The sequence below is a fragment of the Desmodus rotundus genome, chromosome 12 (assembly GCF_022682495.2).
Source record: "Desmodus rotundus isolate HL8 chromosome 12, HLdesRot8A.1, whole genome shotgun sequence".
NCBI lineage: Eukaryota > Metazoa > Chordata > Mammalia > Chiroptera > Phyllostomidae > Desmodus > Desmodus rotundus.
In genome coordinates, this window is record NC_071398.1 from 42,706,736 (window position 1) to 42,732,546 (window position 25,811).

Genomic DNA, 25,811 nt, shown 5'->3' on the forward strand with positions numbered 1-25,811 from the left:
TTGTGGGGTGATGGGTAGCGTGTAATACACCGCCTCCTCCCATGTGACCTCAGCAGGTGGCTTCACCTGTGTGGATGGTCTCTTTACGTCCCACACTTCCCAGATTCAGAAAGCAATAAAAACAGACCCTGGTGGGGTCTTAGCATCATTTAGGTATCCCATCACTCCTGTACAACCCAGGGAGTCTGAATTTCAGAACGTACCCGGCCCACGAGTTTCCAGTAAGGGGCCTCGGGCGAAATAGCACTAACACGAACAGCAGCTCGGGGCTCCTGCTTTGGAACCTCCAGGTGCTGCTCACTCAGTCCCACTGCCCTAGGGTCCTCATTTGTGTGGGGAGTGGGGTTACTCCCCACTTGGAAAGCAGCACCGGCCATCACAGGCACTCAGGAAGGACTTGGTAAAGGTGAACAAGGATGAGGGCCTGCCCTGGCTCCCGCCTCTAGCAGCAGTGATGGCCTCACCTCCCGGGGCTGGATGGGACAGGCAAGCCTGCTGCCCGGGTGTGGATTCAGCCACAGGAACTCAGGTGTGTCCCGAAACCTCCCCGTGCCACACGGTCCCGTGTGTGAGGCCACTGGGATACAAGGGGAGCCTGTTTCAAAGCTTTGCGGCTCCTTGGGCAGAGCCAGGCCTTCGCAGCTGGGAGCACACCTAGACTCCAGCGTCAGGCGGGCCTGGTGAGAAGGCCCCAGGTCCTGGATATCACTGCTCTCAGTTCCAGAAAGGGGGGTCAGAGGCTGGGCTCCCTCAGGAGTGGTGGACATCCATTGTGCTTTGGTTGTGTGTCCCTGAATTCGGAAGGCAGTCCTACAAAGTCAGGGCCAAAGTCTCGGTTTGCGCACCTTCCCCCGTCCCCTGCACCCCGCTGTTCCGAGAACCCTGGGTAGTGCCCAGCACCCCACAGGCCCTCACTCTGGGTGGGTTGGTGGTGGACGGAGGCACACAGTGGGCACTTCAAAGTTAGCCTCACCCCCTTTTCTCACTCTCTGCAGCTGGTGCTCAGCCAGTGCCTCAAGGTGTGGTGTTAGTTTGCAAGTGCTACTGACAGCCCCTCGGGCCTGCCGCCCTCTGCCTTTTCAGTGGGACCCTGGGCGGGGGCCTGGGGTCTGAGGCTCTGGAGGCCTTGCTGGGTCCCAGTTGGAACCCACTGGGATCGGACCCATGTGCCACCTTCAGCCCACCCTTCCATCTCCCCGCAGCCTCCCTGTCACGCCAGCTGCCATCGCCACACAGTGGGAGAGCCGCTCGTGGTGTGGGCATTCCTCCCCTTTGTGCAAAGCGGAACCCTCACAGCCGAACTCACTGGACCCCCCGGAGCAGCAGTGCGGGAGGGGCTGCAAGCAGCAGGGCCGTGACCCCATGGCGGGTCCTGCTTCCAGTCTGTGACCCTGATGCTGCTGGTGGTGCCGGGACCCCCGCGGCCACTGTAAGGGGGCTCCTACCAGGCCCGAGCTCCTCGCTGCCTCTACTCGTTTAATCTGCACAGCAGCTGGGGAAACAAGCCAGGGTTCCCGGTGCGGACCACACGGATGGTGACGGGGGAGGCGTGAGCAAACCAGACGGAATGGTTTCCGTCCTCTTCACTGCTCCTTCCTGACCCCGGGAGAGAGTCCACACCCCTGGGCCAGGTGGGAGGCCCTCCCACGCAGCTGTCCTGCCCTCCCCATCCAGCCCCGCAGGGGGCTCCCCTCTGCTCAGTGTGGCCTTTGCCACTCCCCTGCCTCTCCTGACCATCTCCTGCTCATCCTTCCACACTGGCTCACACATCACCTCCTCGGCGAGGCCCCCCTTCATCCCAGAGTGCCACCGCGCTCTCCCGGGTTCCCACGGCACTGCTCACACTGTTGTTACTTGTTTGGGTCCATCTCCTCACTGGACCCAGCACTCCCTGGGGGACTGCATCTTGTCCGTCCTGGAGGAGGCACAGCACTGAGCACACCCAGGCACCGTCGTGACTTCTGGCAAAGTGGGTCTGCTAACGAGCACCCAAGCTGGGTCCTCAGGAGGGGTGGGGGCCGTGGAGAGAGCAGGAGGAAGAAGTCGTTCGCTGGATTATCTGTTCGCGCATCCGTTTTTCCATTCGCTCTTTTCCGACACACACTTCTGTGCCTCTACTTCCCTCGGCCTGAGCCAGGCCGGGTCCTGATGGCTCTCCTGTTTTCTGATGCTGCCTCTGCATTCTGGAAAAAGCAGACTTCCTTCTCTGCTTCCCGTCATGCTTTGTGGCCCGCTCCCCACCGCCCTGCACGCCCATGCTGACTGCAGCCGGGGCCACAGCAAGTCAACACAAGTCCCTGTGAGGTGCCGGGCTTCAGGTACTGGACAGGCTCCGCCCACCAGCAGCCTGGGTCCAGAAAAGATCTGTGAAGGGGGAGGGGGACCCCATGTCTACCTCTGCTGTCCCCCTCCCGGGTCTGGCAGACCCCGAGCTAACCAGCCTGGTGGACTGTAGGGGTGCAGGACGGGACACAGAGCTGTCTTCGCTGCTGGCTCGCTGTTCAGGGAACGCAGTGGGTCCCAGTACCTCCTCTCCATCATGGGGTGGGGCTGGGAGGGCCCGGGTTCTGGTTGCTGATCTGCCTCTCCACCTTTTGTGACAGGTGGCCTGACTTCCTGTCCCCCCAGCCACAAGGTGTGTCACAGGAGGAGGCAGAGGATGTCAGTGGTGTCCAGCCACCAAGCTCAGGCCTGCATCCTCTCTCCTCTCCCTCCTTCGCATTCCTTGGCCTGGAACCCCTTCCTTTCCCGGGCTCGGGATCCTTGCTTCTTACCCTGTCTCTCTACACTGTGGGGAGTGTTCTTCCATGCTGGGCCTGGGCTCAGCCCTCAGGATCTGCAGTGCTGAGCTTTTCTGGGCTCCCCATCCCAGCCCTGCCCACTCCGGGTCATCCCTGTGTGGAGACTGAGCCGTGGGAGGACAGCACAGGGGGTGGCTCGGGCACTGCTGTGTCCCCAGCACAGCTTCAGGCACAGGGCAGGTATCCCGTGAGTGGCGTTCGTAAGGGTGGGGTGGGGGATGGGGTGGGGGGGTGGGGTGGGCAGAGCCCAGAGGTCATGCCCTCCACGGGACCCTGCCTTGAGCTCCTGTGCCTGACAGTACCTGACTCTTTCTGGTGCTGGGGGAGACATCCCAGGCCAGTTGCCCCAGTGGGTGGAGCAGGCTTCGGAAGGGCCCAGGCTGACTGACTGAGCAGCCACCAGCTGCTGGGTCCGAATGCTGTGCTCCCTGACCACCGAGCCAAGAGGTCCCGGCTCTGCTGGAACAAGCCCTGCCCCGTCTCCAGAGTCTGGAGTTGGGGGTGGCAGGGAACACCTCCTTGTTTTACACATGAGGCTGGGGGCGAATGGCCTGGCTCTCAGGGCAGGGCTCCTGCGGCTCTCCTCAGCCACCTGGAAGCTTTGAGGGGCAGAGACCTGCCCTCTCCCTGTGTGGTGTTAGTAGTAAAAGGGGCTTGGGCCCTGGGGAAAGGGAGGTCCCATTTCCGGCCCACCACACAGCTGAGGGAGCTTGTGCTGCGGGAGTCTCTGTCTCCTCACCCCCTGGTGGAGCTGGTGCTGGGGCTGGACGGGCTGAGGGGGAGGAGGGTGTGCGGTGGCCCTGGGAGCCCCCACTGGGTGTGACTAAGGAAAAGGTCACTGTCTGATTCTTCCCTGACTTTCAAAGTAAGGTCTGTTCATTTTTCTTTAAAGGAAAAGTTGGGAAGTCTAAAGAAAATAAAAATTGCTTGTTAACCTCACCATCTGGAATTTTTTACAAAACAGCTCTATTGAGACGCAATTCACGGGCACCTCACCCTTTCAAAGTGCGCAGCTGATGGGTTAGGTTTCACACAGAGTTGTGCGTCTGCCATCGCAACTGCAGAACATTCTCATCGCCCCAAAGGAAACCTTGTGCGCCTTAGCCGTCGCCCCGCACCCCGCACCCCGCCCCTCCACCTCCGACTTCCGCAGCCCCTGGCTGCTTTCTTTCTGTCTCTTTAGCTTCTGGACATTTCATATCAATGGTATCGCGTGATAAGGGGCCTTTCGCGTCTGGCGTCTCTCATTTGACACGATGATGCTCTCGGAGTTCACACAATGTGGCGGTCACTCCTTGTCACTGCTGAGAACATACTCCATTATGTGGGTGCCCCACATTTTGTGTACCTCTTCATCCACTGACGCACTTTTGGGCCGCTTCCACTCTGGCCCACCCTGTTACGAACAAGGATGCTGTGGGTGGTAACGCACAAGTTTTCGTGCAGACGTGTGTTTCATTTCTCTAGCAATGGAAGTGCTAGGTCACATTGTGACTGTTCAACCACTTGAGCGATTGCCAGACGGGTGTCCCAGGCCACTGCCCCTCTTGACATTCCCCTCCACTTCCTGCTTGCTCTGTCCTTTCGCGGCCAGGCATCCTGGCGGGTGTGAAGCCAGATCTCACTGTAGCTGTGACTCGCGTTTCCCTGGTGGCTGGTGGCTGAGCATCTTTCTGCGGGCTTCCTGGGTACCTGTACCTCACCTCTGGAGAAACATCCATTCAGACCCTTTGCCCATTTAAAACTTGGATTGTTTGTGTCTGTCATTGAGATGTGAGAGTTCTGTGTATATTCTAGATGCGGGCTCATCAGAGAAATGGTTTGCGCCACCTGGAATGTTTCGACGTTAAATGCCAGAGCATTTCCTTGCCATGTCTTTTCTAGGGCGAGGTACAGTCACAGAGATAAAAAATAAAATGGGGCGGGCGCTGTATTGAGGATCCCGTGTCTGCACTTGATTTTGGTGTTTTGGAAAAGTACGACTGCAATGCATCATGGGCCATTGTGATGTGTTCTAGCCGTTTCCGCGTCGCTGAGCATTGAAGTCCCCTCCAGTTTCCAGTTGCGTGAATAATGCAGTGACGCTCATCCTTGTCCATAAATCTCTGCCTTCGTCACGGGGAGCTTTCTCTGAGACAATTCCTAGAAGGTGGCTCTACCAGGCCAGAGGGGAGGAGGGAACCTCTGAAGCCTCAGATACCATCTGTTCCCGCTTAGGACTGCAAGCCGCGAGCTTGCGTCCTGTCGCTGTGTAAAAAAATTTACTACTGCTGCACGCCCCCGGGACGGATGACCGCAAGCACCGGAGCGACCATTTAAAGGGGACACACACACACAGGCAGTAGGAGTGGACGTGTATGGTGGCAGTTACTAAAAAAGTGTGTGTCGGGTTGGAGTGGAGGGAAGAGTCACAGACAGGGAGTCCAGGGACCAGTGCGGTGTGCCTCGGGTCACGGCAGGCTTGGGGGCTAGAGCGCCATTTGCCAAGGAGAATTCCCCGCGCACAGCCAGCTGCTGAAACAGTAAGCACGTGAAGATGGATGGGGAAAGGTGAGCTCCCAGATTCTGACCAGACTCTCAGACATGAAAGATGAAGCACTCCAGAAAACTATTTTGAAATGATAATTTTAGTTTCTATCCACAGCTTTCTTCTCTTAGGCACTCTATGAAAATTTCACCCAGAGTTATGTTCAGCTGCATTGTGGGTGTGTCTGTTGGTTTTTAAAAAGAAATGAGTGGGCCCTGGCCGGATGGCTCAGCTGGTTGGAGCGTCGTCCGGGAGACCCCAAGGTCGAGGGTTCAGTTCCCAGTCACGGGTTGCAGGTTGGATCCTGGGCGGGGCATGCACGAGAAGGCAACCAATCGATGCTTCTCTCTCTCTGTCTCTGGAGCAGTGGAAAGAGTGTCCTTGGGTAGGGATTCGAATAAATGAGTGAGTGAGTGAGCGAGCGAAGAGTATTTGCTCTTGGGCATCTTGATGCCAGGATGGTGCCTTGTTTTGATGAGCGTCCCTTTGACTAGCAGGTAACCTGTTTGTCGTCACACACTTCATAATTGTGTTTTTATGCCCTGTGCCTATTTCCGTTTGGGACCTTTTGTGAGGGCTTCTGTGCAAACATTGATTCTTGGATTTTCATTGTGCAGATGTAATTCCCCTCATTTATCATTTGCTGTGCTGGACAAGGCGGGGGCGGGGGGCAAGACACCTCTTGCCTTCTTGAAAAGAATCACTTTCTCCTTTGCTCTTCCCCCGGGTTTCTATAGCTGGGCGCCTGGCCCAGCCCGCAAGCTCCAAGTGGGGGGCGGGGGGGGCGGCGCGGGGTGCTGGTGGCTGCTCAGAGGCGATCAGCCTTGGCCCTGGTGGCAGTGCGGTGTGCTGGTCAGGCCCAGGCAAAGTGACAGCGGGTTACAGGGAGGGTCCCCTGCAAACACAACCGCAGCCACTGTTTGCCGAGAACCTGGCTGAGTAACTGTCAACCGCTTGCTGAAATTGTGCTCCTTTGCAGAAGGTGGCCGAAACCAGAGCGGTTCTGTCCAGACCCCTGGGCATCACTCTGCCGTAGCTGCAGCCGCTCCTGGAGTCCCAGGGGCCAGACTCCAGCTCCTCCCACCACAGGGCCACCAGGTCATCCGCACCTCAGGTGGGAGGGTTCCTTTTATCATTGCCACCCCCCCCCACCCCCCAGCAACCCACCCCAGTAGCTCCCTGGTCCATGTTATCTGGCCCTGCAGCCTGGGGTCTCACCTCAGGTGTCCCCTCAGTCCCTTGGTTCTGCTCCAGCAACTGCAGGCCAGGCCTCTTTTCTCTGCTTGGGAGGGTTTCCCCAGTTTCTCTGTGGCTACTGAGTGTTTTCATCCTCTTACTCTCTTGTGGGCCACGCCCCCCACCCCGGCCCGGCCCCGCCAGCGTGAGCAGCTGGGAGCAGACGTTCAGCCGAGGCCCTGGCATCATGGCTCCTGCCTGGCACTAGAGGAACAAAGGGGTGTCTGACTCTAACTTTTTAGGACTCAGCCTCAGTGCTCCTCTTGCAGGTCTTTCCTCTTTGCTGCCTCCAGTCTAAATCTGCATGCCCACTTTTCCCTTAAGAGTGTTTTTCTTATACTTTGGTACTTTTGTTTGTGTACTTAACTTCTCTGCCTTCTAGCAGTTACTCCCCAGTCTGTGTTGTTTGGGGAAGACTGAATAAGTACGTCCTTTAGTTCCCAAACAGACCTTCTGGTGGTACATGGTGTTACTCACCTGTCGCAGGTGAAGGAAAGGGAGGCTGAGCAATGAGAGGCTCCAGGCACCCAGTTTCCATCCCTGAGCCTTGGCTGGACCAGTAAACAGCTCAGTTACTTGATTTTAAAATTCCAAATGAGACCTCCCCCAGTGCCTCCGAATGCAGCTGGCCCACTGGTGCCCCGACCGGAAGCCGGCCTCTGGCGAGGCTGTTCATCCCCTGACGGGCACTGCCTTTCTCAGAGGCCCCTCCCCGAGCTTCGCCTGTTGCCTTCTAGGACTTCGGTGGATGGCAGCGATGGGGAACAGTGAGCCACTGAGTGACTCGTAGGCCTTTCTCAGGCACCTCAGTGCCCCCAGTCCTGTGCTGGGTCCCTGGCCTGTTTGCTGCACTTGGCCCTGATCGCAACTTTCCGTTTCCCAAAGGCTCCGTCAGCGCTTTCTCTAAGCCTTTGCATGAGTACCCCTGCTGCAGCACTCATCTCCTCCCTGTTTTCACAGTTACTGTTATTAAAGTCTTTTCTTGGCACATGAACTACGTAAGTGACATACGCGTAAGCTAAAGGGTAAAATAATGAAGCCCTGTGAGCCCAGCTCCCAATTTAGGGATAAGAGCGTGGCCACTAACTCACCTCCACCTGTGGGCGGGCGGGCGGAGCGCAGGGCTCCCTGGCGCCTATCCTGAGTGTCGGAATGGTCATGCCTGGGTTTTTGCTGCTGTTGTTTTAAGTTTTATAACCTGTGCGTGTATGCTGAAAAGTGTAGCGTTTCAGTCTGCTTGTTTTTGACTTATAAAAACGACATTGCACTCCTAGTTTTTTTGTTTTAAGATTCTGTTTATTTGCTTTTAGAGAGAGGGGAAGGGAAGGAGACAGGGAGAGAAACATCAATATGTGGTTGGCTCTTGTGCGCCCCCCCACTGGGGACCTGGCCTGCAACCCAGGCATGTGCCCTGACTGGGAATCGAACCAGCGACCTTTGAGTTCTCAGGCCAGTGCTCAATCCAGTTAGCCACACCATCCAGGGCTGCATTCCTACTTTCATCCATGTAAGTGCTCTAGAATATTCCATTGTATGACCAAGCCTTAGATGGTCCGTTATGCCTTTGGTGGGTTTTTCGGCCATTTCCAGCTTTCAAGGTTACAAATCAATGCAGCTGTGAACCTTCTGGTGCGCGTCGCCTGTAGCGTGAACAAGATTTTCTCCAGGGCACGGACCTAGGGTGGGATCGCTGCTTCCAGTTGGTGAGTCTGTGCAGCTTTACACGGCAATGCCAAACGCTCACGAGGTTCGCCCTCCTTTACTCGGCCGACTCCTACCCACCTTGCTTTCCCTTCAACAGATGCCTGTTGAGCACCTGCCTCGTGCCAGTGCAGTTATGTTTCAGGGGCAATGGTAAATGAGACTCACAGCCCTAGTGCTCACATGACCAAGTGGTATTAGGTACTCCTCCTCCAGGAAGCCCCCCTTGACCCCCAGACTGAGTTAGGTGCTCTTCTGGGCTCCCCTGTCCCAGCCCTGCCCACCCTGGGGCATCACTGCCTGGGGATGGGTCTGTCTCCCTCGCCGGACTGGGAGCCCTGTGTGGTCAGAGACCAGAGCTGTATCAGGTCACCCACCCCAGCATCACCCACAGAGGTGATGGATTCAGTGAAGAATTTGTTGAGTTACTGCTGAAACGGGCACCCTTGAGGCAGATGGGATTAGGAGAAAGAGATGGGATCCAGTATTCAGGACTTGTTGGAGTTCAACCCAGGCCCATCTGGCCCAAAGTCCAGCACTTCCTGAGTGGCTGTGCCCCTCAGATGCCTGGCCCTGTGCTCAGCCCTGTGGCAGATGGAGGAGACCTGGCTGCTGCCCAGCTGCTCACGCCCCCGACTGTGTGCATGGCTGGGTGGCCAGCGGCGCTTCAAGGGGAAGTGCGAGGCCCATCAGCCCTCTGGGAGCTAGAGAGCCAGCATGGGTGTTCTTTTGAGGAGGGTGAGACCCGGAGGCTGTGTGAACCCTTACAAAATGGAGGGCGTGAGCAGCATGGGGCCCCAGAGGAGCTGCTGGGGCCTGTGGGTCAGGGCAGCAGGAACCACAAAGGCTGGTGTTTGCGGAGCCGCCACTGGGTGCCAGGCCAGTGCTGAGCGCTCCCGTGCTGCAGCCTGTTCCTTCTGCACTGTGTTCCATGAGGTAGCTGTGTCACTGAGGGAGGACCCTGGGACACAGGCTGAAGTGCAGCTCACCTGGCGAGTTGGTGGTCACCGCAGGAGCCTGGCTCCTTCCGCCCTGCGCTGTGTGAATAGCAGGCTGGCCCCGGAGCTTTCCTCCTGCCTGTTCGACTCTGCACGGCAGAGTGGTGCGCCAGAGCGGTGTCTCCCCTTTGCAGACGGGTGGACGAGGTTCAGGGTGTGCGTGGCCCCTGCGCCCCATCTGTGTGTGAAGGTGCAGTCAGGCCCGGCTGGGCTCCTCCTGCGTCCTGAGCCCCCACTCTCAACCACCAGCGCCTCCCTAGAGGGTTCTTCTCTACTGCTGCTCTGTGGTGCTCGTTTGTCCCCAAGCCTTCACTTCTGCACCCTCAGGCACCCAGCCCTGTGTAAATATTTGTCCTGTGGGCAAACAGGAGTGTGTGTGACCAGTATTTCGAAGCCGGGTGGCAGGGGCAGGTGGAGGCGGCAGGGGGCAGGTAAGCCTCCAGCTGGAGCTGATCACTTTGCGACCCGTGCTTGTCCAGCGTCCACTCCGGGGTGTTGCTCAGGCCCTGGACCGGTGGCCACAGCAGCTACTGTCTACCAGGCCCCGAGCCCATGCCTCATGCTTTACAGAAGCGATCTCAGAATGTGGGGGGGGGGGGCTCCCTTTTCCAGCTGAGAAGACTCAGCCGTAGAGATGAGGTCCCTCTCCTGTGACAGTTGGGGTCTGTTCAAGGGGTCAGAGCCAGAAGCCATATGGGGCCATATGAGGTAAAGGAGTGAGGGCCTCTGCCGGTTCTGGGGGGCGGGGAGGCCCTGAGAGCCAGCAGGGACTGGGACTGGCGCCCGGCCTCCTGACCCACGTGTGCTCCTGTTCTGTTCCTCTTTCCGTGTGGTCCCCAGCCAAGCAGACCTGGCCGTCCTGGAGGCCCGGATAGGGCTCCTCGGGCCAAGTCCCACATCCCGCCTGTCAAACAAGGTCGGGCTCGCCCCGTGGGGGTGGGGGCAGTGCTCAGAAAAGGGGACCTGGGCTCTCAGAGGCCGTGCCCTCGACCACCAGGCCGCACCATTTGTGTGGTGAGAAGGTGGTTTCACGTCACAAGGCGGAAAGTCACCAGCGTCCTCGGAGGTACCCATCCCTTTGGAGAGCCCCTTCCAGCTGGGGGCTCCTGGAGACCACACAGGACTCCCCTCCCCCACCACAGACATGCCCCACAGAAAGCCCTCGGTCAGTGAGACAGTCTTGGGCACTTGTGTTCTGTGGGTGTCATTAGCCCCACTCACCGCGGGACTGGCGTGTGTCCCGGCGGTCAATGAGCCAGTGCTGAGCTCTGTGGCAGTCCTGTGCAGGGACTCAGCGGGGCCAAGGCCAGCCTGGTCCACCTCACGAGCTCACTGTCTCCCAGGGGAGGTGAGGAAGACAGTCAGCCCAGCGCCGGGTGGGAGGCAGTGAGCCAGGGGCTTGGGTACACACTATAGCGGCCTGGCTGCCGGGCTGGTCCTTGGCTTAGGGAAGGAGATCAAATGCTGCAAACCGCTCCACAGGGCAGGGCGTGCCCCACCCCACACTGGAAGGACTGGCCTTCGAAGGTCAGGCCTGCCCTCGAGGTCCTCTGTGTCCAACTGTGTGTCCTTGCAAGGGCCCCACCGCCCCGAGCCTCAGTTTCCCCTTCTGGAAAGGGTGGGGGATGGGTATGTGCTCCCCAAAGAATGGTCATACACAGAAAGGTGGTCAAGTGTGATTAAGAGCAAGCACTGTTTGGGCTCGAACCCCAGCTCTGCCCTTTACTGGCTCTGTGACCGTCGGCAGGCTTAATTCATTCCCCTTGCCTCAGTTTCCCATTTGAAGAGTGGGGGTAAAGATAATCCTAGACCATAGGGTTGTTGAAAGCGGTGAATGAGGTAATGGACGTACAGTGCTATGTGAGTGTTGGTTGCTGTCGGTGGTGGTGATTCAGAATTAAAAGTCTCCTGTTACATGCCGGGACTCAGGTGCTTCGTGCATCCGGGGTGACTGGCACTCGGGGATTAAGGCCTTGACTTTTGCCTCACAAGCACCATTGGCCGTATCAGGCTCTTTCTGTGGTGGGGGCCTGATAAGTCATATGAGGTTGGCTTCGTTCCTCGTGCCTCAGGAGACTTGGAAAGCGGTAGGCATCTTCTGACCACACGTGTTTCTGTTACAGGATCTTCAGCTGGGCCAAGCTTGGGAAGTTGGGGTGGGGCGGAGCAGGTGCACCCTCATCCCTGCATCAGGCCCAGGGTCTGGAGGCAGGATTCCTGGCTGCTTGTGTGAGCCCAGCCCACCCCCTGCAGCTGGCTGTCCTCCCTGAGTCTTGATAATTCCCCCTCGGGGTGGGGGGCGGACAGGGAGAAACCCTTCTCACCCAGGAAGCTGCTGGCATCGTGGCTCCTCAGTGGGCCTGGGGAGGGGCCAGGAGCCTGCGAGGGGAGAGCAGGCCATCCCAGCCTCTCCTGAGGGGTCTGCCCTGGGGAGCACAGTGCTGTTCTCCCCCCATCCCCCCGGGAGAAAGGGAAACTGTTTACATGGCCGAGCAAGTCATCTCTCCCGTTCACTTGAGATGCTGCGGTGACGCCCCTAGACCCAGGGGCCCTTGGGCGAGGACAGATGGTGAACAAACGAGCGGATACCGACTGGGGCCGATGCTGCGAGGGGATGGGGCTCGGTGGGGAGTAATAGGGGGGTGCCGCTTTACAGAGGGGTTGGGGGGTTCTCAGAGGAAACCTCCCCTGACCTGAGCCACAGGTGGGAAGAAGAGCTAGGTGAGGGGCGGGGTGCAAATATTAGTTGCAGACCTGGGGGGGGGGGTCTGCGCAGCTGGGAGGCTGCACAGCAGTGGTGAGGGGCACCCCATCCCCCATCGTGGTTAGGAAGGCCTGGTCCTGGGGTGAGGAGGCCCAGGGTCAGGGCAGGGAGGGAGCACAGCCTGTCCCTCCGCCTGGTCACCGTAACCTGACAGTGGGCCTGCCCGTGTCTGAGGGCGGCGGCTGCAAAGGAGTGCGTTTTCCTCTCCTGGGGGATCTGCTCGGAGTCCCCCTGCAAGTCGCCGGGTTTCCTGTGTGTAGCCAGCCCCAGATGAGTGCTGCCAGAGGTGGAAAATCCTAAGGGGCCACCTGGGGTCCTCTGTCAGCCCTGGGCAGGGACTGACAGGGGTGCTGCCCAGGCTAAGGCCCCGAGGAGTGTTGCAGACTCGAAAGGCTGGTTGGAGTGAGGGGTGGCGGGCCCTGTCCCCCCGAGGGGAGCTGTGTACTGGGCAGTGCTGGCACTGGTGTGGCTCAGGCAGACCGTGCTTGGCATCGCCTTTAGCGACACGGTGGCAGCTGGATGGGCCACTGTGCTGGGAAAGGTGATGCCAAGCCCCCTGTGAGCTGTGCACCGCGCCCCCCCCCCCTTCCCCTGAGTTACGGAAAGGCTGGGGGCCGTGCGCAGGAAGTCTGAAGGGCGCACTGGGAAGAGTAACTCAGGACCAGTGGCCCTTCATTTTTCCTGAAGAGTCACAGGCAGGGTTTTTCAGGACACGCTGAGCAACTAGAAATCCTCGCCGGGGCCTCCACCTCCTGGCTGAGGCAGTGGCCCCCGGCCCTCCATCTGGGCTGTGTCACTGCCCTCGTTCCGTGGCCAGGCCTCCCGGTACCCAGCCACTGTTCCCCAGAGCACCCCGCAGGAACAGGGGTGCTGCTCCGTACCAGGTCCCTGGGGAGCTCCCGGCTTGGCAGGGGAAGGGCCCCCAGAGGTGGCGGGCCGGGAAGCCCCTGCAGAGTGCGGGGACATCGCCACGGCCAGGCTCCTGCCGAGAGCTCCGGCCTCCTGTGTGCCTCAGGGTGCTCCTCTGACAGCCCTCCTAGCTGCCCTTCCCCTGGGGTGTGGGCACGGGCCGCATTCCCGTTCCTCCCTCCATCCCTCCCTCCCTCCCTTCCTTCCTCCTCTCCTTTCCGCTCAGTTTTGCTGAGCACCTGCTGGGCCAGACCCTAGGGAGGTGCCCAGGCCGGGCCTGGCTGTGAATTAGGTCGTCAGGAAGGGCCAGCCGGGGGCCTAGCCCAGGCGGGAGCCAGATTTCCCTCCCAGCCCAAATGTGGCCTCCATGCCCCCTGGGGGCCACCAGCTCTGAGCAGCTGCTGCTTTTCCCATTTAACCAATTTTTTTTTAAGATTTTACTTATTTTTAGAGAGAGGAGAAGGGAGAGAGAAAGAGAGGGAGGGAAACATTGATGTGAAGAGAAACTCGATTGGTTGCCTCTCGCAGTCACCCTGACTGGGGACCAAACCCACAACCCAGGCATGTGCCCCAACCGGGATCAAACCGGTGGCCTCTCACATTGTGGGACGACCACCAACCAACCGCGCCACAGCGTTCACAGCTCCCGTTGAACCCTGTACTGCGGACACTTCAGACGTGTACTAACACCGGAGCATAAGGAACCCACTCCCAGCCCCAGCCACGACCCACAGGCAGCCAGCCCTCACCCTCCACGCTGCCCCACCCCATCTCTGGCAGCAAGCCCAAGGTATGCGTCGTTGCACCTACACGGTTTTCTGAGTTGCTTCGGAAACGGTGGGGACACACAGCCCCAAGCCAGCCACCTTCTGTCCTCTGCTGTCACTGCCCCCGCCCCCAGCCCAGATGAGACCACGGGGAAGGTAGCCAGGCTGGGGCTGTGCTCTCTGTGTCCCTGCGCGTGGTGGTTGGCTGTGTGTTGTGCTTTGGGAGGAGCTCAGCCTCTCCCTGCCACCCCCTGGAAGGAGGCCACCACCCTTGGAGGTGGTTTTGGGCTGCCAGGAAGCCCGGTGAAGCGCCCGGGCCTTCTGTCCCTAGCTCCCCAGCTCCGCGCCAGTTCACTTGCTGTTTAACAGTGAGGCCGGGTTTTGCTTTCCCCCTTTAGTTTATGTCAGGTGGCGTTCCCAAGCACATGGTCTGCACCTTGCTTTTCCCGTGCAAGGCATCTTGGCTCCCGCTCTCTGTTGGCTCAGGGAAAGTCCTCCTCTCAGGTGAGGAGAGCTTCAGGGCCGGGGAGGGGCTTACTGACCGCCCGCATTGGGCGGGTGCCCTGTCCTTCCATTCTGCATTTGCAAACAGTGCCGCAGTACATGAGCTTCTAGGGACATAATTTGGCACCTTTGCAGGGTTATGTAGGGTGCATCTCCAGAAGTGGAGTGGATGGAGCAGAGGGGATGTGTTTGTGTTTGTGTTCCAGAATTTTGACTGGTATTGCCAACTTGCCTTCCAAAGGGGTTGTCCTGATTGGCATGTACCCCAGCTGCCCGAGGCCGTGCCAGCCCCGCAGTCTCACCAGAAGCGTGTGCGTCCAGCCTGTGGGTGACGGCCTGACTGGCAGGTTTTTGCTTTGGGGACTGGACTTAAAGAGGCCCTCTGAGCAGGCCTGAGTGGGGGATTAGACGGCCCCTCCCTGCCGGAGGAACCGGTGGTGGAGAATCCAGGATGTGGGGAATGGCCTGGGGATAAGGAGCCAGTCTGCCGCTGCTTTCAGCTGGAAAAGTGTCCTCGGGCAGGTCACTCCCCATTTCCGAGCCTCCTCTGGAAAGCTGGCCGATGTTTCTGCTGAGGGCTGTGAGGAGTTGGAAGTGAGGTCAGGTTTGTGAATCACTGTGGTCTGGGGGTAGGTGCAAAATGATGGCGTCACACAGAGCAGCCAAGAGGCCCCTCCCCCCTGCTCTGCTGAGCGTGGATCGTGGATGTGGAGGGAGCCGTGGGAGGGAGCAGTGTTTGGAAATATAGGGCAGTGGCGGGCAGATGGGTCAGAAGCACAGAACTGAGGTCAAACCCTCACTCTGGGCCGAGCGCCTTCCCTCCTCAGGCCTCCAAGTCTCCCACGGGTGGGGCACATGCCTGGTCACAGGCCCTGACACACGGCCCTGCAGGGTTTGCAGCAGAGGAACGGGCAGAGGTATCACCAGGGGGCGAGCTGGGCCTGGGATGGGCAGGAGCCGGGTGGCTGGGCATCGAAGGTTAGAAGTTGCCACATACAGGAAGAAGGGTGGAGCCTGAAAGTGCCACCCCCACCTTGGGAAAACTGAGCGAAACACAGAGCAGCCCGTGTGCAGGAGGCGCCTGGCGTTGCAGCGCCTGCTTCACAGAATGAGCCCTTTGCGGCTGGGTCTGGTCCCTGGATCCCTCTCACCTTCGCCCAGGCCCGTGGGTTCTCCAGCCAAGCCTCTGCATTAAGCAGGTGGGACCCCTGGTCACAATGCCCTGTCCAACTTCATGGTCTAGTACAGCGGCCAGATGTGAGCTCCGCAATCTGTCTGTCACTCTCTCACCTGTCTTGGTTCCTTCCTGCCTGGCCCCATGCTCGGCAGTGTTGGGGACACAGTGTGGACCATAGCTGTCTTCCCAGGGCTCCCAGTCCAGCAGGGAGACAGACTGGTCTCCAAACAGTGACAACTCAGAATGGGTGGGGCTGAGATGGAGGCGGGGCAACCAAGAGGCCAGGCTCTGATCCAGCTGGGGATCAGGGAGGGCTGCCTGGAGGAGGACACCTGACCTGAGAGTTGAACTAAGAGAGTGTAATCGTGAGCGGAGGAGAGTGGAGGCACAGGCAAGCCCGGGCTGTTCTGGGAAAGGAGAGAGCTAGGGTGTGGCTGGAGCACAGCCTCCTGGGAGGGGGGTGTGGTTGATGACAAGGTTTGAGACCTGGCTCCCCCTCACCACCTCGTCCAAAGTGTGCACAGCACCCTCTGGAGACCTCCACTGTCATCTGCACACCCCTCCTCCCAGACAAGAACCCTGGAGGGCAGAGACCAGGTCAAGTCCATCCCTGCCCCCTGCCTTGGACACAGAGCCCAGAGAACAGCAGGCCTCCGTAGCTGTTCACTGAGCGAGCAGCGAGGGCACCTCATTGCTCTGCTGGCATCGACGCAAACTCGGAAGGGCTGAGTTGTTTGTTGGCTGTGCGCCTGCAGCGTCCGGAATAGTTTGGCGATAGGCCTGGCTGGATCCGGGGGCTCAGACAGTGTCTGTGAGACTGCCTCCCCTAACATCCGGGCCTTGGCGGATGGCCCCCAGCAGCTCCCAGAATGGGAGGCCAGCCTAGCACCCCCGAGGGAAGAGGGCTCATCTTGCCTGACAGCTGTCCCTGAGGTCTGGGATGCCTGTGGCTGGTTTTGCAAGGGTCGGCGACCTGTCCTCCAGTCACTGGGATGGGGGCTCTGGACAGGAGGCCTGTCCATTCCTGGGACCGTCGGGGAGACAGCAGGGAGTGGAGGCAACGTGACTGGTCCCACACAGGGTACTGGGTTGGCACCCTGAGCGAGGTGAGGGGACCAGCACTGGGGCTACCCGCAGTGAGCAGTGGGGTGAGAGGGGCAGCCGGCCAGTCAGGCTTCCACAGGCAACGGCCCAGGCGGCGCTCCCCCCCCTCCCCCTGGGGCAGGCTGTGCATCTGCCATGGAGCAGCCTGTGCGTGGGCCACTGCAGCAGTTCAGGCTGCGGCTTCCGGCTTCCCTGTGCTGTGAATACTGGCCTGTCCTTTCTGGACCAGCCTCCTGCCCTGAGGGTGTGAGCTCATGTGGCTTGATGAGGGGACGCTGGTGCTCCACAGACCTCAAGTCCCTCAGGGAAGAGCCCTGTGCGCCTGTTTCCCTTCCTGCCTGGAGAAATGCCGCCTCGCTTAGGCTGACTCGGTCTCCTGTCGAGCGGGGTGACGGTGATCGGGCACCCTCATGGGGGGGCAGGCAGAGCGCTGGCGACTGTAGCAGACAGTGGGTGGGCAGCCAGGCCTGGGGAGGGCAAGGCTTCGTGCTGTGAGGTGGTGGGGAGGGGATTGGAACCCAGGTCCCCTAACTTGGGCCACTCACACTCTTAAACCCAGTGCCGCGGTTTTGGGGCTCTCCCGTTGCCGGTCCTGTGTGGACAAGAGCACAGAGTGCAACCCTGGCTTTGTTGCACCCTTGCCCTCCCTCACCCAGCTGGGAAATGCCACTTCCTTGAGTGAGTCTGTGTGTGTGTTAAAAGATTTTGGACAAGGGAAGGGAGGGAGGAAGAGCGAGAGAAACATCAGTGTGTGGATTGGTTGCCTCTCGCACGCCCCCTACTGGGGACCTGGGAAACCCAGGCCTGTGCCCTGCCTGGGAATTCAGCTGGCGACGCTGTGGTTCGCAGGCCCGTGGTCGTTCCACTGAGCCACACCCGCCAGTCCAGGCCTGCTGTTTTCCTTCTTTGTTGAGATGGCATAAGTAACACTTGCACCCGTGCTCTTGGTCCATCTGGCCTCCGCCTTCTGTCCGAGTCCAAGTCCGTCTGTACTGGCGCTTCCCAGGCTTGAAGCCAGACTCCCGCCCACCTCTCTTGCCCTGCCCCACCCCCACCCAAATGGGTGCCATGTCCTCTGCCTGAACCCTCAGCGGGAGCACAGTCCCCAGGAGTTTGGGCTTCAAGGTCAGGCAGACCCTGGTGGGGTGGGGGCTGGGGAAGTTGATTTTTCTTGGGTAAATGTAGGAATTTTTTCAGTAGATAATACCTGCCTGTACCTCAGTGTTCAAAAGATACGAAAAGGTGAATAAAGAAAAGGGAGTTTATCTCCCCCTCCACCCTCAACTCTCCCAGCTGACCTTCCTAAAAAGCCACCACCCGGTTTCTTGTATGTCCCTCCAGAGCCGTGTGGGCCAGCCCCGCAAACTGCGGCCTGGGCCTGGTTTTACAAACAAAGTGTTACGTGAACACGCCCGTGCTCCTGTGTCCCACGCTGACCGTGGTGGCTGCTCTGCTCCGGCGGCAGAGCTGGGTGGCTGTGACAGAGGCTATGTGTGTGCCCTGCAAGCTCAACCACTGACTGTGGCCCCTGAGAAAAATGTGGCCCCCGGTGGGACGCATAGTCTGTGTTTCGAGTCGGATCTGGGTACTTCAGTCCCCTCCCACTTGCCTCTGTGAGCCTGGACTCTGAGTGCAGGGCAGTAAAGGATGGTCGTCGGGTGGCCAAGGGCTTTCGCGGCTGCGGCCAGCACTGGCCCAGCACAGCTCAGGCTCCCAGCCTGTTAGCCGGGCTGTCCCCTGTCCTGCCGTCCTGCCTCAGGTTGTCACCAAGATGCAAGGACTTACAGGGGACACCGCTAATTCCTTCCACTGTGTAATCCCGACAGCCTGCCTGTTAGGGAGTGCAGTGGGCCCCCCAGGTCTCCAGGAGAGCCCCACCCCTATGGGATATAATCCCCCCAGGCCGTGACTAGCTCCTTTCGCTTCTCTGCTCCCAGCCCGTGGCTCCCGTCTCACACAGAGAGCCCCGCTGTGTCCCTACCCCACCCTCATCCCACCCTCATCCCACCCCATCACAGCTGCCCCTCCCAGCGGCCCCTGCTGTATTTGTGTCCATCCCACCTGGGTCCCCCACGAGCTGTTGTAGCCCCACTGGGGAGAGCTGGCCCCCGTCCTTCTTTGTCCCCCTCCCCACACACCCCACTGTTGCTTCCTGGGTTTTGGCTGTCACTTGGATGGATGACTGTGTCTGTCCTCTGTCCACACCCCCACCAGGCTGGCAGGGATGGCCTGCGTCATCACCGCCCCCTGGTGTCCAGCCTGCCCTTGTATCTCATGGGTGCCTTTGCCCCTGTGTGCAAAGAGAGAGACTTCTCTCTCTGTGTCACCGGATGCCCAGCATCGGATTTCTCTGTCCCTTGTTGAGGGCCGTAGCAGGTGGGAGGGGAGGCAGGCCGTTTGCTCCACAGCCTTTTCCTGCGAAACTGGTGCCAGCGGCTGGGGCAGCAGAGGTGCAGCCCTGCAGGGCGGGGTGGGGGGGCTGCCCACCAGTTGCCCTACTGCTCACCCCTCCCCAGAAGTCAGACCTTTCCTGTGACCCCACCCAGAGTCCAGGGGTCCCCTCAGTCTGCCCCTGCCCCCGCTCCCTTTCTCCTCCTCAGGCTACTCAAGATAGCGTGAGAACAAAGCCATCTCTGGTTTCAGAGCCAGGCAGGCCTGGGGGTGTGGTCCAGGCAACCTTGGGCAGACGGCTTGTCCCCTCTGCATGCTGCCGCATGCCGCCCCAGTCCCCTAGGACTGAGGGCCTGGCGAAGTGAAACCGCATGAAAGTCCCGGCATTGTGCCCTCGAAGGAGTTCGTTCCCACACCTAGAAGCAGCGGCCCTCATCCTCACCTTTTCCTCCAGTGTGCCCCCTGCTGGGTGAGACCCAGCACTGCACTGTTGGTGCAGCTCCTTCACAGTGTCCTCGGTGTCCTTGTCTCCTGAGACGCCCTGCAGGACGCCCTTTCGGGGCTTGGGGGAGGAGACCAGTCTGAGCTGTCACTGCAACCTCCCTGGACAAGGATTGGAATGCAGGGCCCCTACCTCTGCACATCCCATCCCCAGCCCGTGTGACGGCCTCTGTCCCTCACACACTGTAGTCCCCCTGGAGCACGGAACTCTAGCCCTTACTTAAGTCAGACCTTCAGAGCCTTGAACTTGGTGGTAGAACAAACACATTCGAACCCTGACCTGAGACACGCAAACGAGTGTCCACCTCGTACCCCGTGTGTCCGCCTGGCCTGACCAAGCATTCTGTTCCTGGACAGGTGTCCCTGTGGGCCTGTCCGGGGTCCCTGCCTTCCCCGGGGGGGGGGGGGGGGGGCCGCGCCCGTGCCCGTGGTTGCTGGCGTTCTGTGAGCACTCCAGGGTGTGTGCTGAGCCCTGTCCTAAGGGACAGATGCCGTTCGCCTGAGCTCTGCTCTCCCCCCGTTCTAGGGGGAAGGCGATCAAGGCCCTGAGTCTGAGTATTTAATTTGAGAGCCAGAACTCGGCCCCAGGCGCTCTGGCCCCGCAGCTGCATTCTCACTCACCTTTCGAGATCCCATGTCCCGCTGTGGCACTGGTAAGGCCATGTCCGAGGTGGCAGGGCTGGGGGAGGCAGCAAGGGTCCAGGCCCCAGTCACTTCAGTCTGCGGCCCCTGTCCGCCCCTTGCAGCCTGGCTCTGGACCTCCGGTCTGGCCCCTCAGCCTGGCCCATCGCCTCAGGGCCTGTGCGCTGCTGGGGGCCCCTTGTGTTGCACTCCCCAACAGACACCAGAGCTTCCCCGAGTTTCCCCTCCGCCCTTCCTCACCACACCTCGGAGCCGGTGTATGAGGGTCTGTCCGTGCCCACCAAGCTGCTCCTGCTGGGCTAGCTGACACAGCGCTGGGACGGCGCCTGGCACGGCCGGGTGCTGGGTAAACACTGCACGTTCGATCTCTGAACCACCTGCAGTGCAGTTTTCTTGCTGTTTTTTCTTAAATTGGTTCATTTTTAAAAATTTGAATGCATCTTGTTTGGTTCCCAAAGGGTGACGCATGCAGAGTGCTGGTTTTGCGGTGATACTTTTTTCTTGGTACGTACATGAAACAGGCATACGTCGTGGTTACTGCGAGGTCATTCCCGAGCTGCCCGACACGCTCGTGTGTCCCTGCTGGTGACGTGGCAGGCTCCGGACGAGCTTGTGCCACCGTCAGGGCCATCGAGGCAGGGCGGGGGGCTGCACCCAGGCTGCCAAGCTGCTTCAGTGGCCTGAGCCCAGCTTTTGTCCCTTACTGCCCTTGTCCAGTGCTGCCCCCATCCCCAAATTGTGTCTCAGGCCATGGAGGGAAGTGACAAGTTGCAGTTCTCATTTTTGTCATCAGGGGGCACCAGGCCCCTTCTCCAAGTGTGTCCACCCCTCTTACACCCTCCCCTCAGTTTTCCCTTCTGTAAATGGGTAGGCAGGTTTAATCTTCTGAGAGTTCTGGCTGTAACCTCATGTGAGGCTGTGCCTTTGTCCAAACCCGGTAGATGCCTGGCTGACAGGTGGTCAGATGGCAGCCGTGGGTGGAGTGGAGGTAGTCAGATTAGAGACCCTGGGCCTGTAGCTCACCCAGGAGGTTCCTTGAGGACTTTGGGAGGCAGAGGAGAAGCTTGGCTCAGTCTGGCTGGTCAGGGAGGACTTCCTGGAGGAAGAGTTGTGAGAGCTGAACACTTCAAGGGCCAATTGCCGTTTGAGGGGTTGCTTAGGTGTCACTCGCGCCCTGTAGACTGACTGGGATGCTGAGAACTACTAGCGATGATCCCACGCATGCCCAGTCCCTGCTCCATCCCCGCAGACCCGACCCGACTGGACCAGGCCAGCCCAGCCTGGGGCCTTCTGGAAGGGAGTGCATCCAGGGCAGAGGCTTGTGGACCCTTCTTGGAGTGATGATTTTTTAAAATTTTTTGATTGATTTTACACAGGGGGCGGGGAGAAACACAAACAGAAACACGGATTCGTTGTTCCACTTACCTGTGCCCTCGCTGGGTGGTTCTTGCGTGCGCCCTGACTGGGTATCGAACCCACAACCTCAGCGTACGGGGACGATGCTCTGACCAACTGAGCTACCCAGCTGGGGCTGGAGTGACTTTTAAAAGCAAACAGTAAAATAGGACTGCAAAGGGAACCAGTGAAAATACAGTTTGTTAAGTTTTCCGAGACTGTAAGCTGGCCTGTGTGCTCTTCCTCATCGACACACGAAAGAACGGGAGGCGGCGGCCGCCCCGATGCCCACACTTTCCAACGTGGTGGCAGGCGTTCCAAAGCTGCAGTAACATCACGCGAAAGCATCTGCCACGTGTGTTGATGACAAGGTGTAGGGTCTGCTACACGCTATTTCTTTTTCTCTTTCTTCTTGCCTATGTTAATGAGAAGGAAATGCTGAAATTCAGTTCAGTTTGTGAAAATAAAGGGGCAGTTTTCCCCACTCAAGTTTCTTGACCCCTGAGGATCACGGGCTCTGCCTGGCCAGGCTCCCGGAGGCAGCTGCTGCCTTCCAGGCAGGGCCACCTCCTGTTCCTGCAGAGCTGGGGGCTCAAGCCCCTGGCCAAGAGCTCTGTGCCGGGCACAAGAGGACAGCTGGCCCCCTGCCCGGAGGCTGCTTGTTGCCCACAGCTCCACAGGAGGAGCAGGCCGGGGGCGGGAAACCAGGCCTGAACTCTGCCCGGGGAGGCTGGGGTCTCTGCTGACAGCTCACCTCTGGCACTGTGGTTCCAGCCTCCCCACCCCACCCAGCACAGTAGAGAGAGAGTTCTGGAACAAATGTCCCACTCTGCCTGCACCAGCTGCCCAGCCCTAGGGAGGCAACTTTCCTTCCCTGGACCTTGGACCCTTGCCCCAGGAAACAGAGTAGTGACTGGTGAGATCAGGGTGCAGCCCCCCAGCAAGAGCATTGCTGGAGGGAGAGTCTGCTTGGGGACACTCACCTGGACTCTGCAGGGGCTCCTGCTGGCCCCCTGAGTCCCCAAAGCTTTCCACACCGAGCCTGACCCTGTCCCTCCCCTGCTCAGCCTTTCCTGCCTGTCCTCCTGGTCACCCCGGGGCAAGATCCAAAAGCCAGAGCCTGGCACAGTGCAGTGTTTCACGGCCCGTGATGGTGCTTCCGACAGTACTCCGCGCACTGGAACGGGTCCGGACTCACACTGCTTACACCCTGCTGAGGAAGCCTCAGAGGCCATGTACTGCTCATCTCCGCTCTTACTAAATGTCCGGGGAGCGCACATCCGTGCAGACAGAAAGGCCGGTCTCCCTTCCCCCGTCCCGTGGGGGGGGTCCAGCTGCGGGGTCTGGGCCAAGTGCCTTCACGCAGCCCTGGGAGCCAGTGGGGAGGGTTTTGCTGTTGAGGGTGTTTCAGGAGTGGGGTCTCTCAGAGGCCACGTGGCATTGCAGCCGAAGCTGAGTTTGGAGCCGGGCTCTGTCACTTACCAGCTGTGTGGCCGTGGGCGGGGGCCTTACCTCTGTGAGCTCATCTCCACAGAGCGGGAGTGCAGATTCATCCCCTCGTTTAAAGAAATACACGGAGCACGGGCTATGGGGCTGGCCCTGGGCTGGACAGCGCTGGGCCAGTGGTGACCAGGACGGCCCCAGCCCTCCCTCATGGGCTCCCAGTCTGGTGGGGGAGACCGCGGAGAAGTAGAAAACTGTGTGACGTCAGCTGAGTATTGTTCGTGTGAAATTGCTCACAGAGCTGTGGGGAGGGGAGAGGGGTTGACTTAGTTTGGGGGCGCCCAGGGCAGCAGTGGCAGCCAGGGCCCTGACCAGAGGGTGGAGCCCAGTGGGTTGTTGGAAGGGGCATTTCACAGTGGAGGCCAAGGGGGGGGTGCTGGCAGAGGCCCAGTGGGGGAGGGGACCCCAGAATGTGGAGAGTCACAGGCCGGGGTCCTCTGTGCCCGCAGCCCAGAACGTGACCGTGGACGAGGTCATCAGCGCCTACAAGCAGGCCTGCCAGAAGCTGAACTGCAGACAGATCCCCAAGCTCCTCAGGCAGCTTCAGGTATGCCAGGCAGGGGAGGGGCAAGGGATGAAGAGGGGCTGCTCCTGGAGTGAAGCTGTCCCCCCCACCCCCCCCACCCCCCCACCTCCCGGCAGTCTCCGGGCCTCCGTTGTCTGCCCGAGGAAGAGAGGGCACACAGGAAAGCTCTCCCGCCACCCAGCCTGCTCACCTAGCTGAGGGCCTGCGTTTTCATCTTGGAAAACCCTCCCTTCCGCTGTAAAAGCCATCAGGCTCCTCGTGAACCCTTAAACAGTAGAGAGTTGCGTGAAGTAAAGCTTTCGAGTATCTGTCACTCCCCAAAGAAATTCTGTTCCCCAGGGGGAAAGCCATGTATAGGATATTTATTCTTAAAAGCCTGAATTACAAAAGCTATGTGTGTGTGTGTGTGTGTGTATATATATATATATATATATATATATATATATATATAGTCTCTAATTTTTTAAAAATCACAATACTAGACATAAAAAGCAAAATCCACTTCTTCTTGGCCAAGTCCTATTCCCCAGGAGTCCCTGCTGTTGACAGCTTGGGGTTTCGTCCTCGGGTCTCTCCTGGGCACCTGTCAGACGAGAGGGTGCTGCCGTGCCTGCAACGCACGTCCCCGGCCCCCCCCCCCCCCCCCCCCCCCCCCCGCCGCCCCAGTGTCTCCTGTCTCCTGCCGGCTCCTGCCCTGTGGCCCGGCCACCTGAGCTGGTAAAGCCCTGCACAGCGCCCTCCAGCCTGCCCCCGAGGTTCCGTTTCCAGAGCCGCTGCTTCCTCAGCGCTGCTGCGAGCGGTCCCGTCGCCGCCCACCCCTGCACACCTGGGTGACAGGTTCTGTGGCGGATTCTAGAAGGTCTTATTGTCAGGTCCAGGGAAAGATGGCCACTCAGTGCCTGGTTCAGACCAGGCCTGCTGCTTACAGCACGTGGCCCTTGGCAGGGCTGGGCCCCTTTGTCTGTACTCGGGTTCGTGACAGCCCTGCCCTCTGCATTAGTGTGCGTGCTGGCCAGAGAACCTGGCACCTGTGGGGTGGGGCTGGCACTGAGAACCGGGGCGGGGGGGGGAGTGCTGGGGAGACGTCTGTCTGTGCACCGCCTGTAACCCTCTTTACGGAGCACTTGCCGGGCTCCAGGCGCTGGCCTGTCCGCTTTCCCGGCCCCGGAGCCTGCTGCTCAGCCTTTGCACTGGCTGTTCCCTCTGCCTGGAACACTCCCCCCGGAGCCCCCCAGGGCCCGTCCCTCTCTCCTTTCAGCTGGGACAGAGGGGCTGCGTCAGTCCTGCCGGCCCAGGTCCTGTGGGTGAGGGGCCGCGCCCGCCCGCCCCCACCCCGGGGCACCGCCTCGCCTCAAAAACAGCAGAGCCAGACAGAGCCCCCCCGCCCACTGTCAGGGTCCAGCCTGGGCGGCAGGGGCTTCCTGCCTTAACCACCACCCATTCTGCTTTGTCAGGAGTTCACAGACCTTGGGCACCGTATTGACTGCCTGGACCTGAAAGGTGTGTGTCTGGGCAGGGGCCAGGGCCTCAGGTAGGCAGGGCCAAGCTTTCCTGGAGGTGGATCTGAGGACAGAATGTGGGGCTGGGCTGGTTTGGGGTCCCTGGGTCCTATCTGAAGAACCTGGGCAGGGCTGGGCCGCAGAGAGGTGTGTGGGGAGAGGGAAGAGGGCCCTTCCCTCCATTGCCTCCCCCCATTTGTACCCAGCCCCCCACCACACGCAAGCTCACACACATGCCCGGCGCTCCACCTCCTTCCAGGTGAAAAGCTGGACTACAGGGCCTGCGAGGCCCTGGAAGAGGTCTTCAAGCGGCTGCAGTTCAAGGTCGTGGATCTGGAGCAGACGAACCTGGACGAAGATGTGAGCAGCCTCTGCCACTGCCCTTACCTGCTTCCTGAGCTCCCTGGCTCCTTAGAGGTTTGGGGGGCACGGGGCACTGCAGGAGGAGGGAGCTCCCTTGGACAAAGGCTGGGCAGGGCTTCTCGAGGGACAAAGCAGTGAGACATCCCCTGTGACCAGAGTGACTGGGAAGAATCTTGAGACCCAGAGGAGGGGGTGTCACAAACCTACCCCAAAGGGAGGGGCTTCGTAAACAAGGGAGAGACTTGGGGAATTAGGCCTGAAGGGAAATTTGTGGCCACCTCGAGCCTTTCCAGGGGTGTCCTGTGCCCTCTCTGGCCCCCATCACAGCACCTGCAGGGGAGAGGTGGCGCTTCTGAACGCTGCCTCCCCACGTAGACCTCAATGTGCTGCCTCCGCAGACTTGGAGGCCACCGGGAGCCCAGACGGGAGCCCAGGAGTGCGGACCACAGGAGAGCTGGGGGAGGGGTCCTGGAGAAGTCAGGCTCAGGTCAGGGACACCGGCG

At 59.9% G+C, this 25,811-nt stretch overlaps 1 protein-coding gene across 1 annotated transcript in view; it reads left to right on the top strand.

Annotated features, from left to right (window-relative positions):
- Positions 1-25,811, top strand: part of PPP1R37 (protein phosphatase 1 regulatory subunit 37) — a 39,063-nt gene that overhangs the window by 8,176 nt on the left and 5,076 nt on the right. Inside the window, exons 2-4 of the mRNA XM_053915108.2 lie at positions 23,370-23,467; positions 24,901-24,946; positions 25,205-25,305. Of these exons, the coding sequence (XP_053771083.1) occupies positions 23,370-23,467; positions 24,901-24,946; positions 25,205-25,305 (245 nt within the window). The remainder of the gene's footprint in view (positions 1-23,369; positions 23,468-24,900; positions 24,947-25,204; positions 25,306-25,811) is intronic.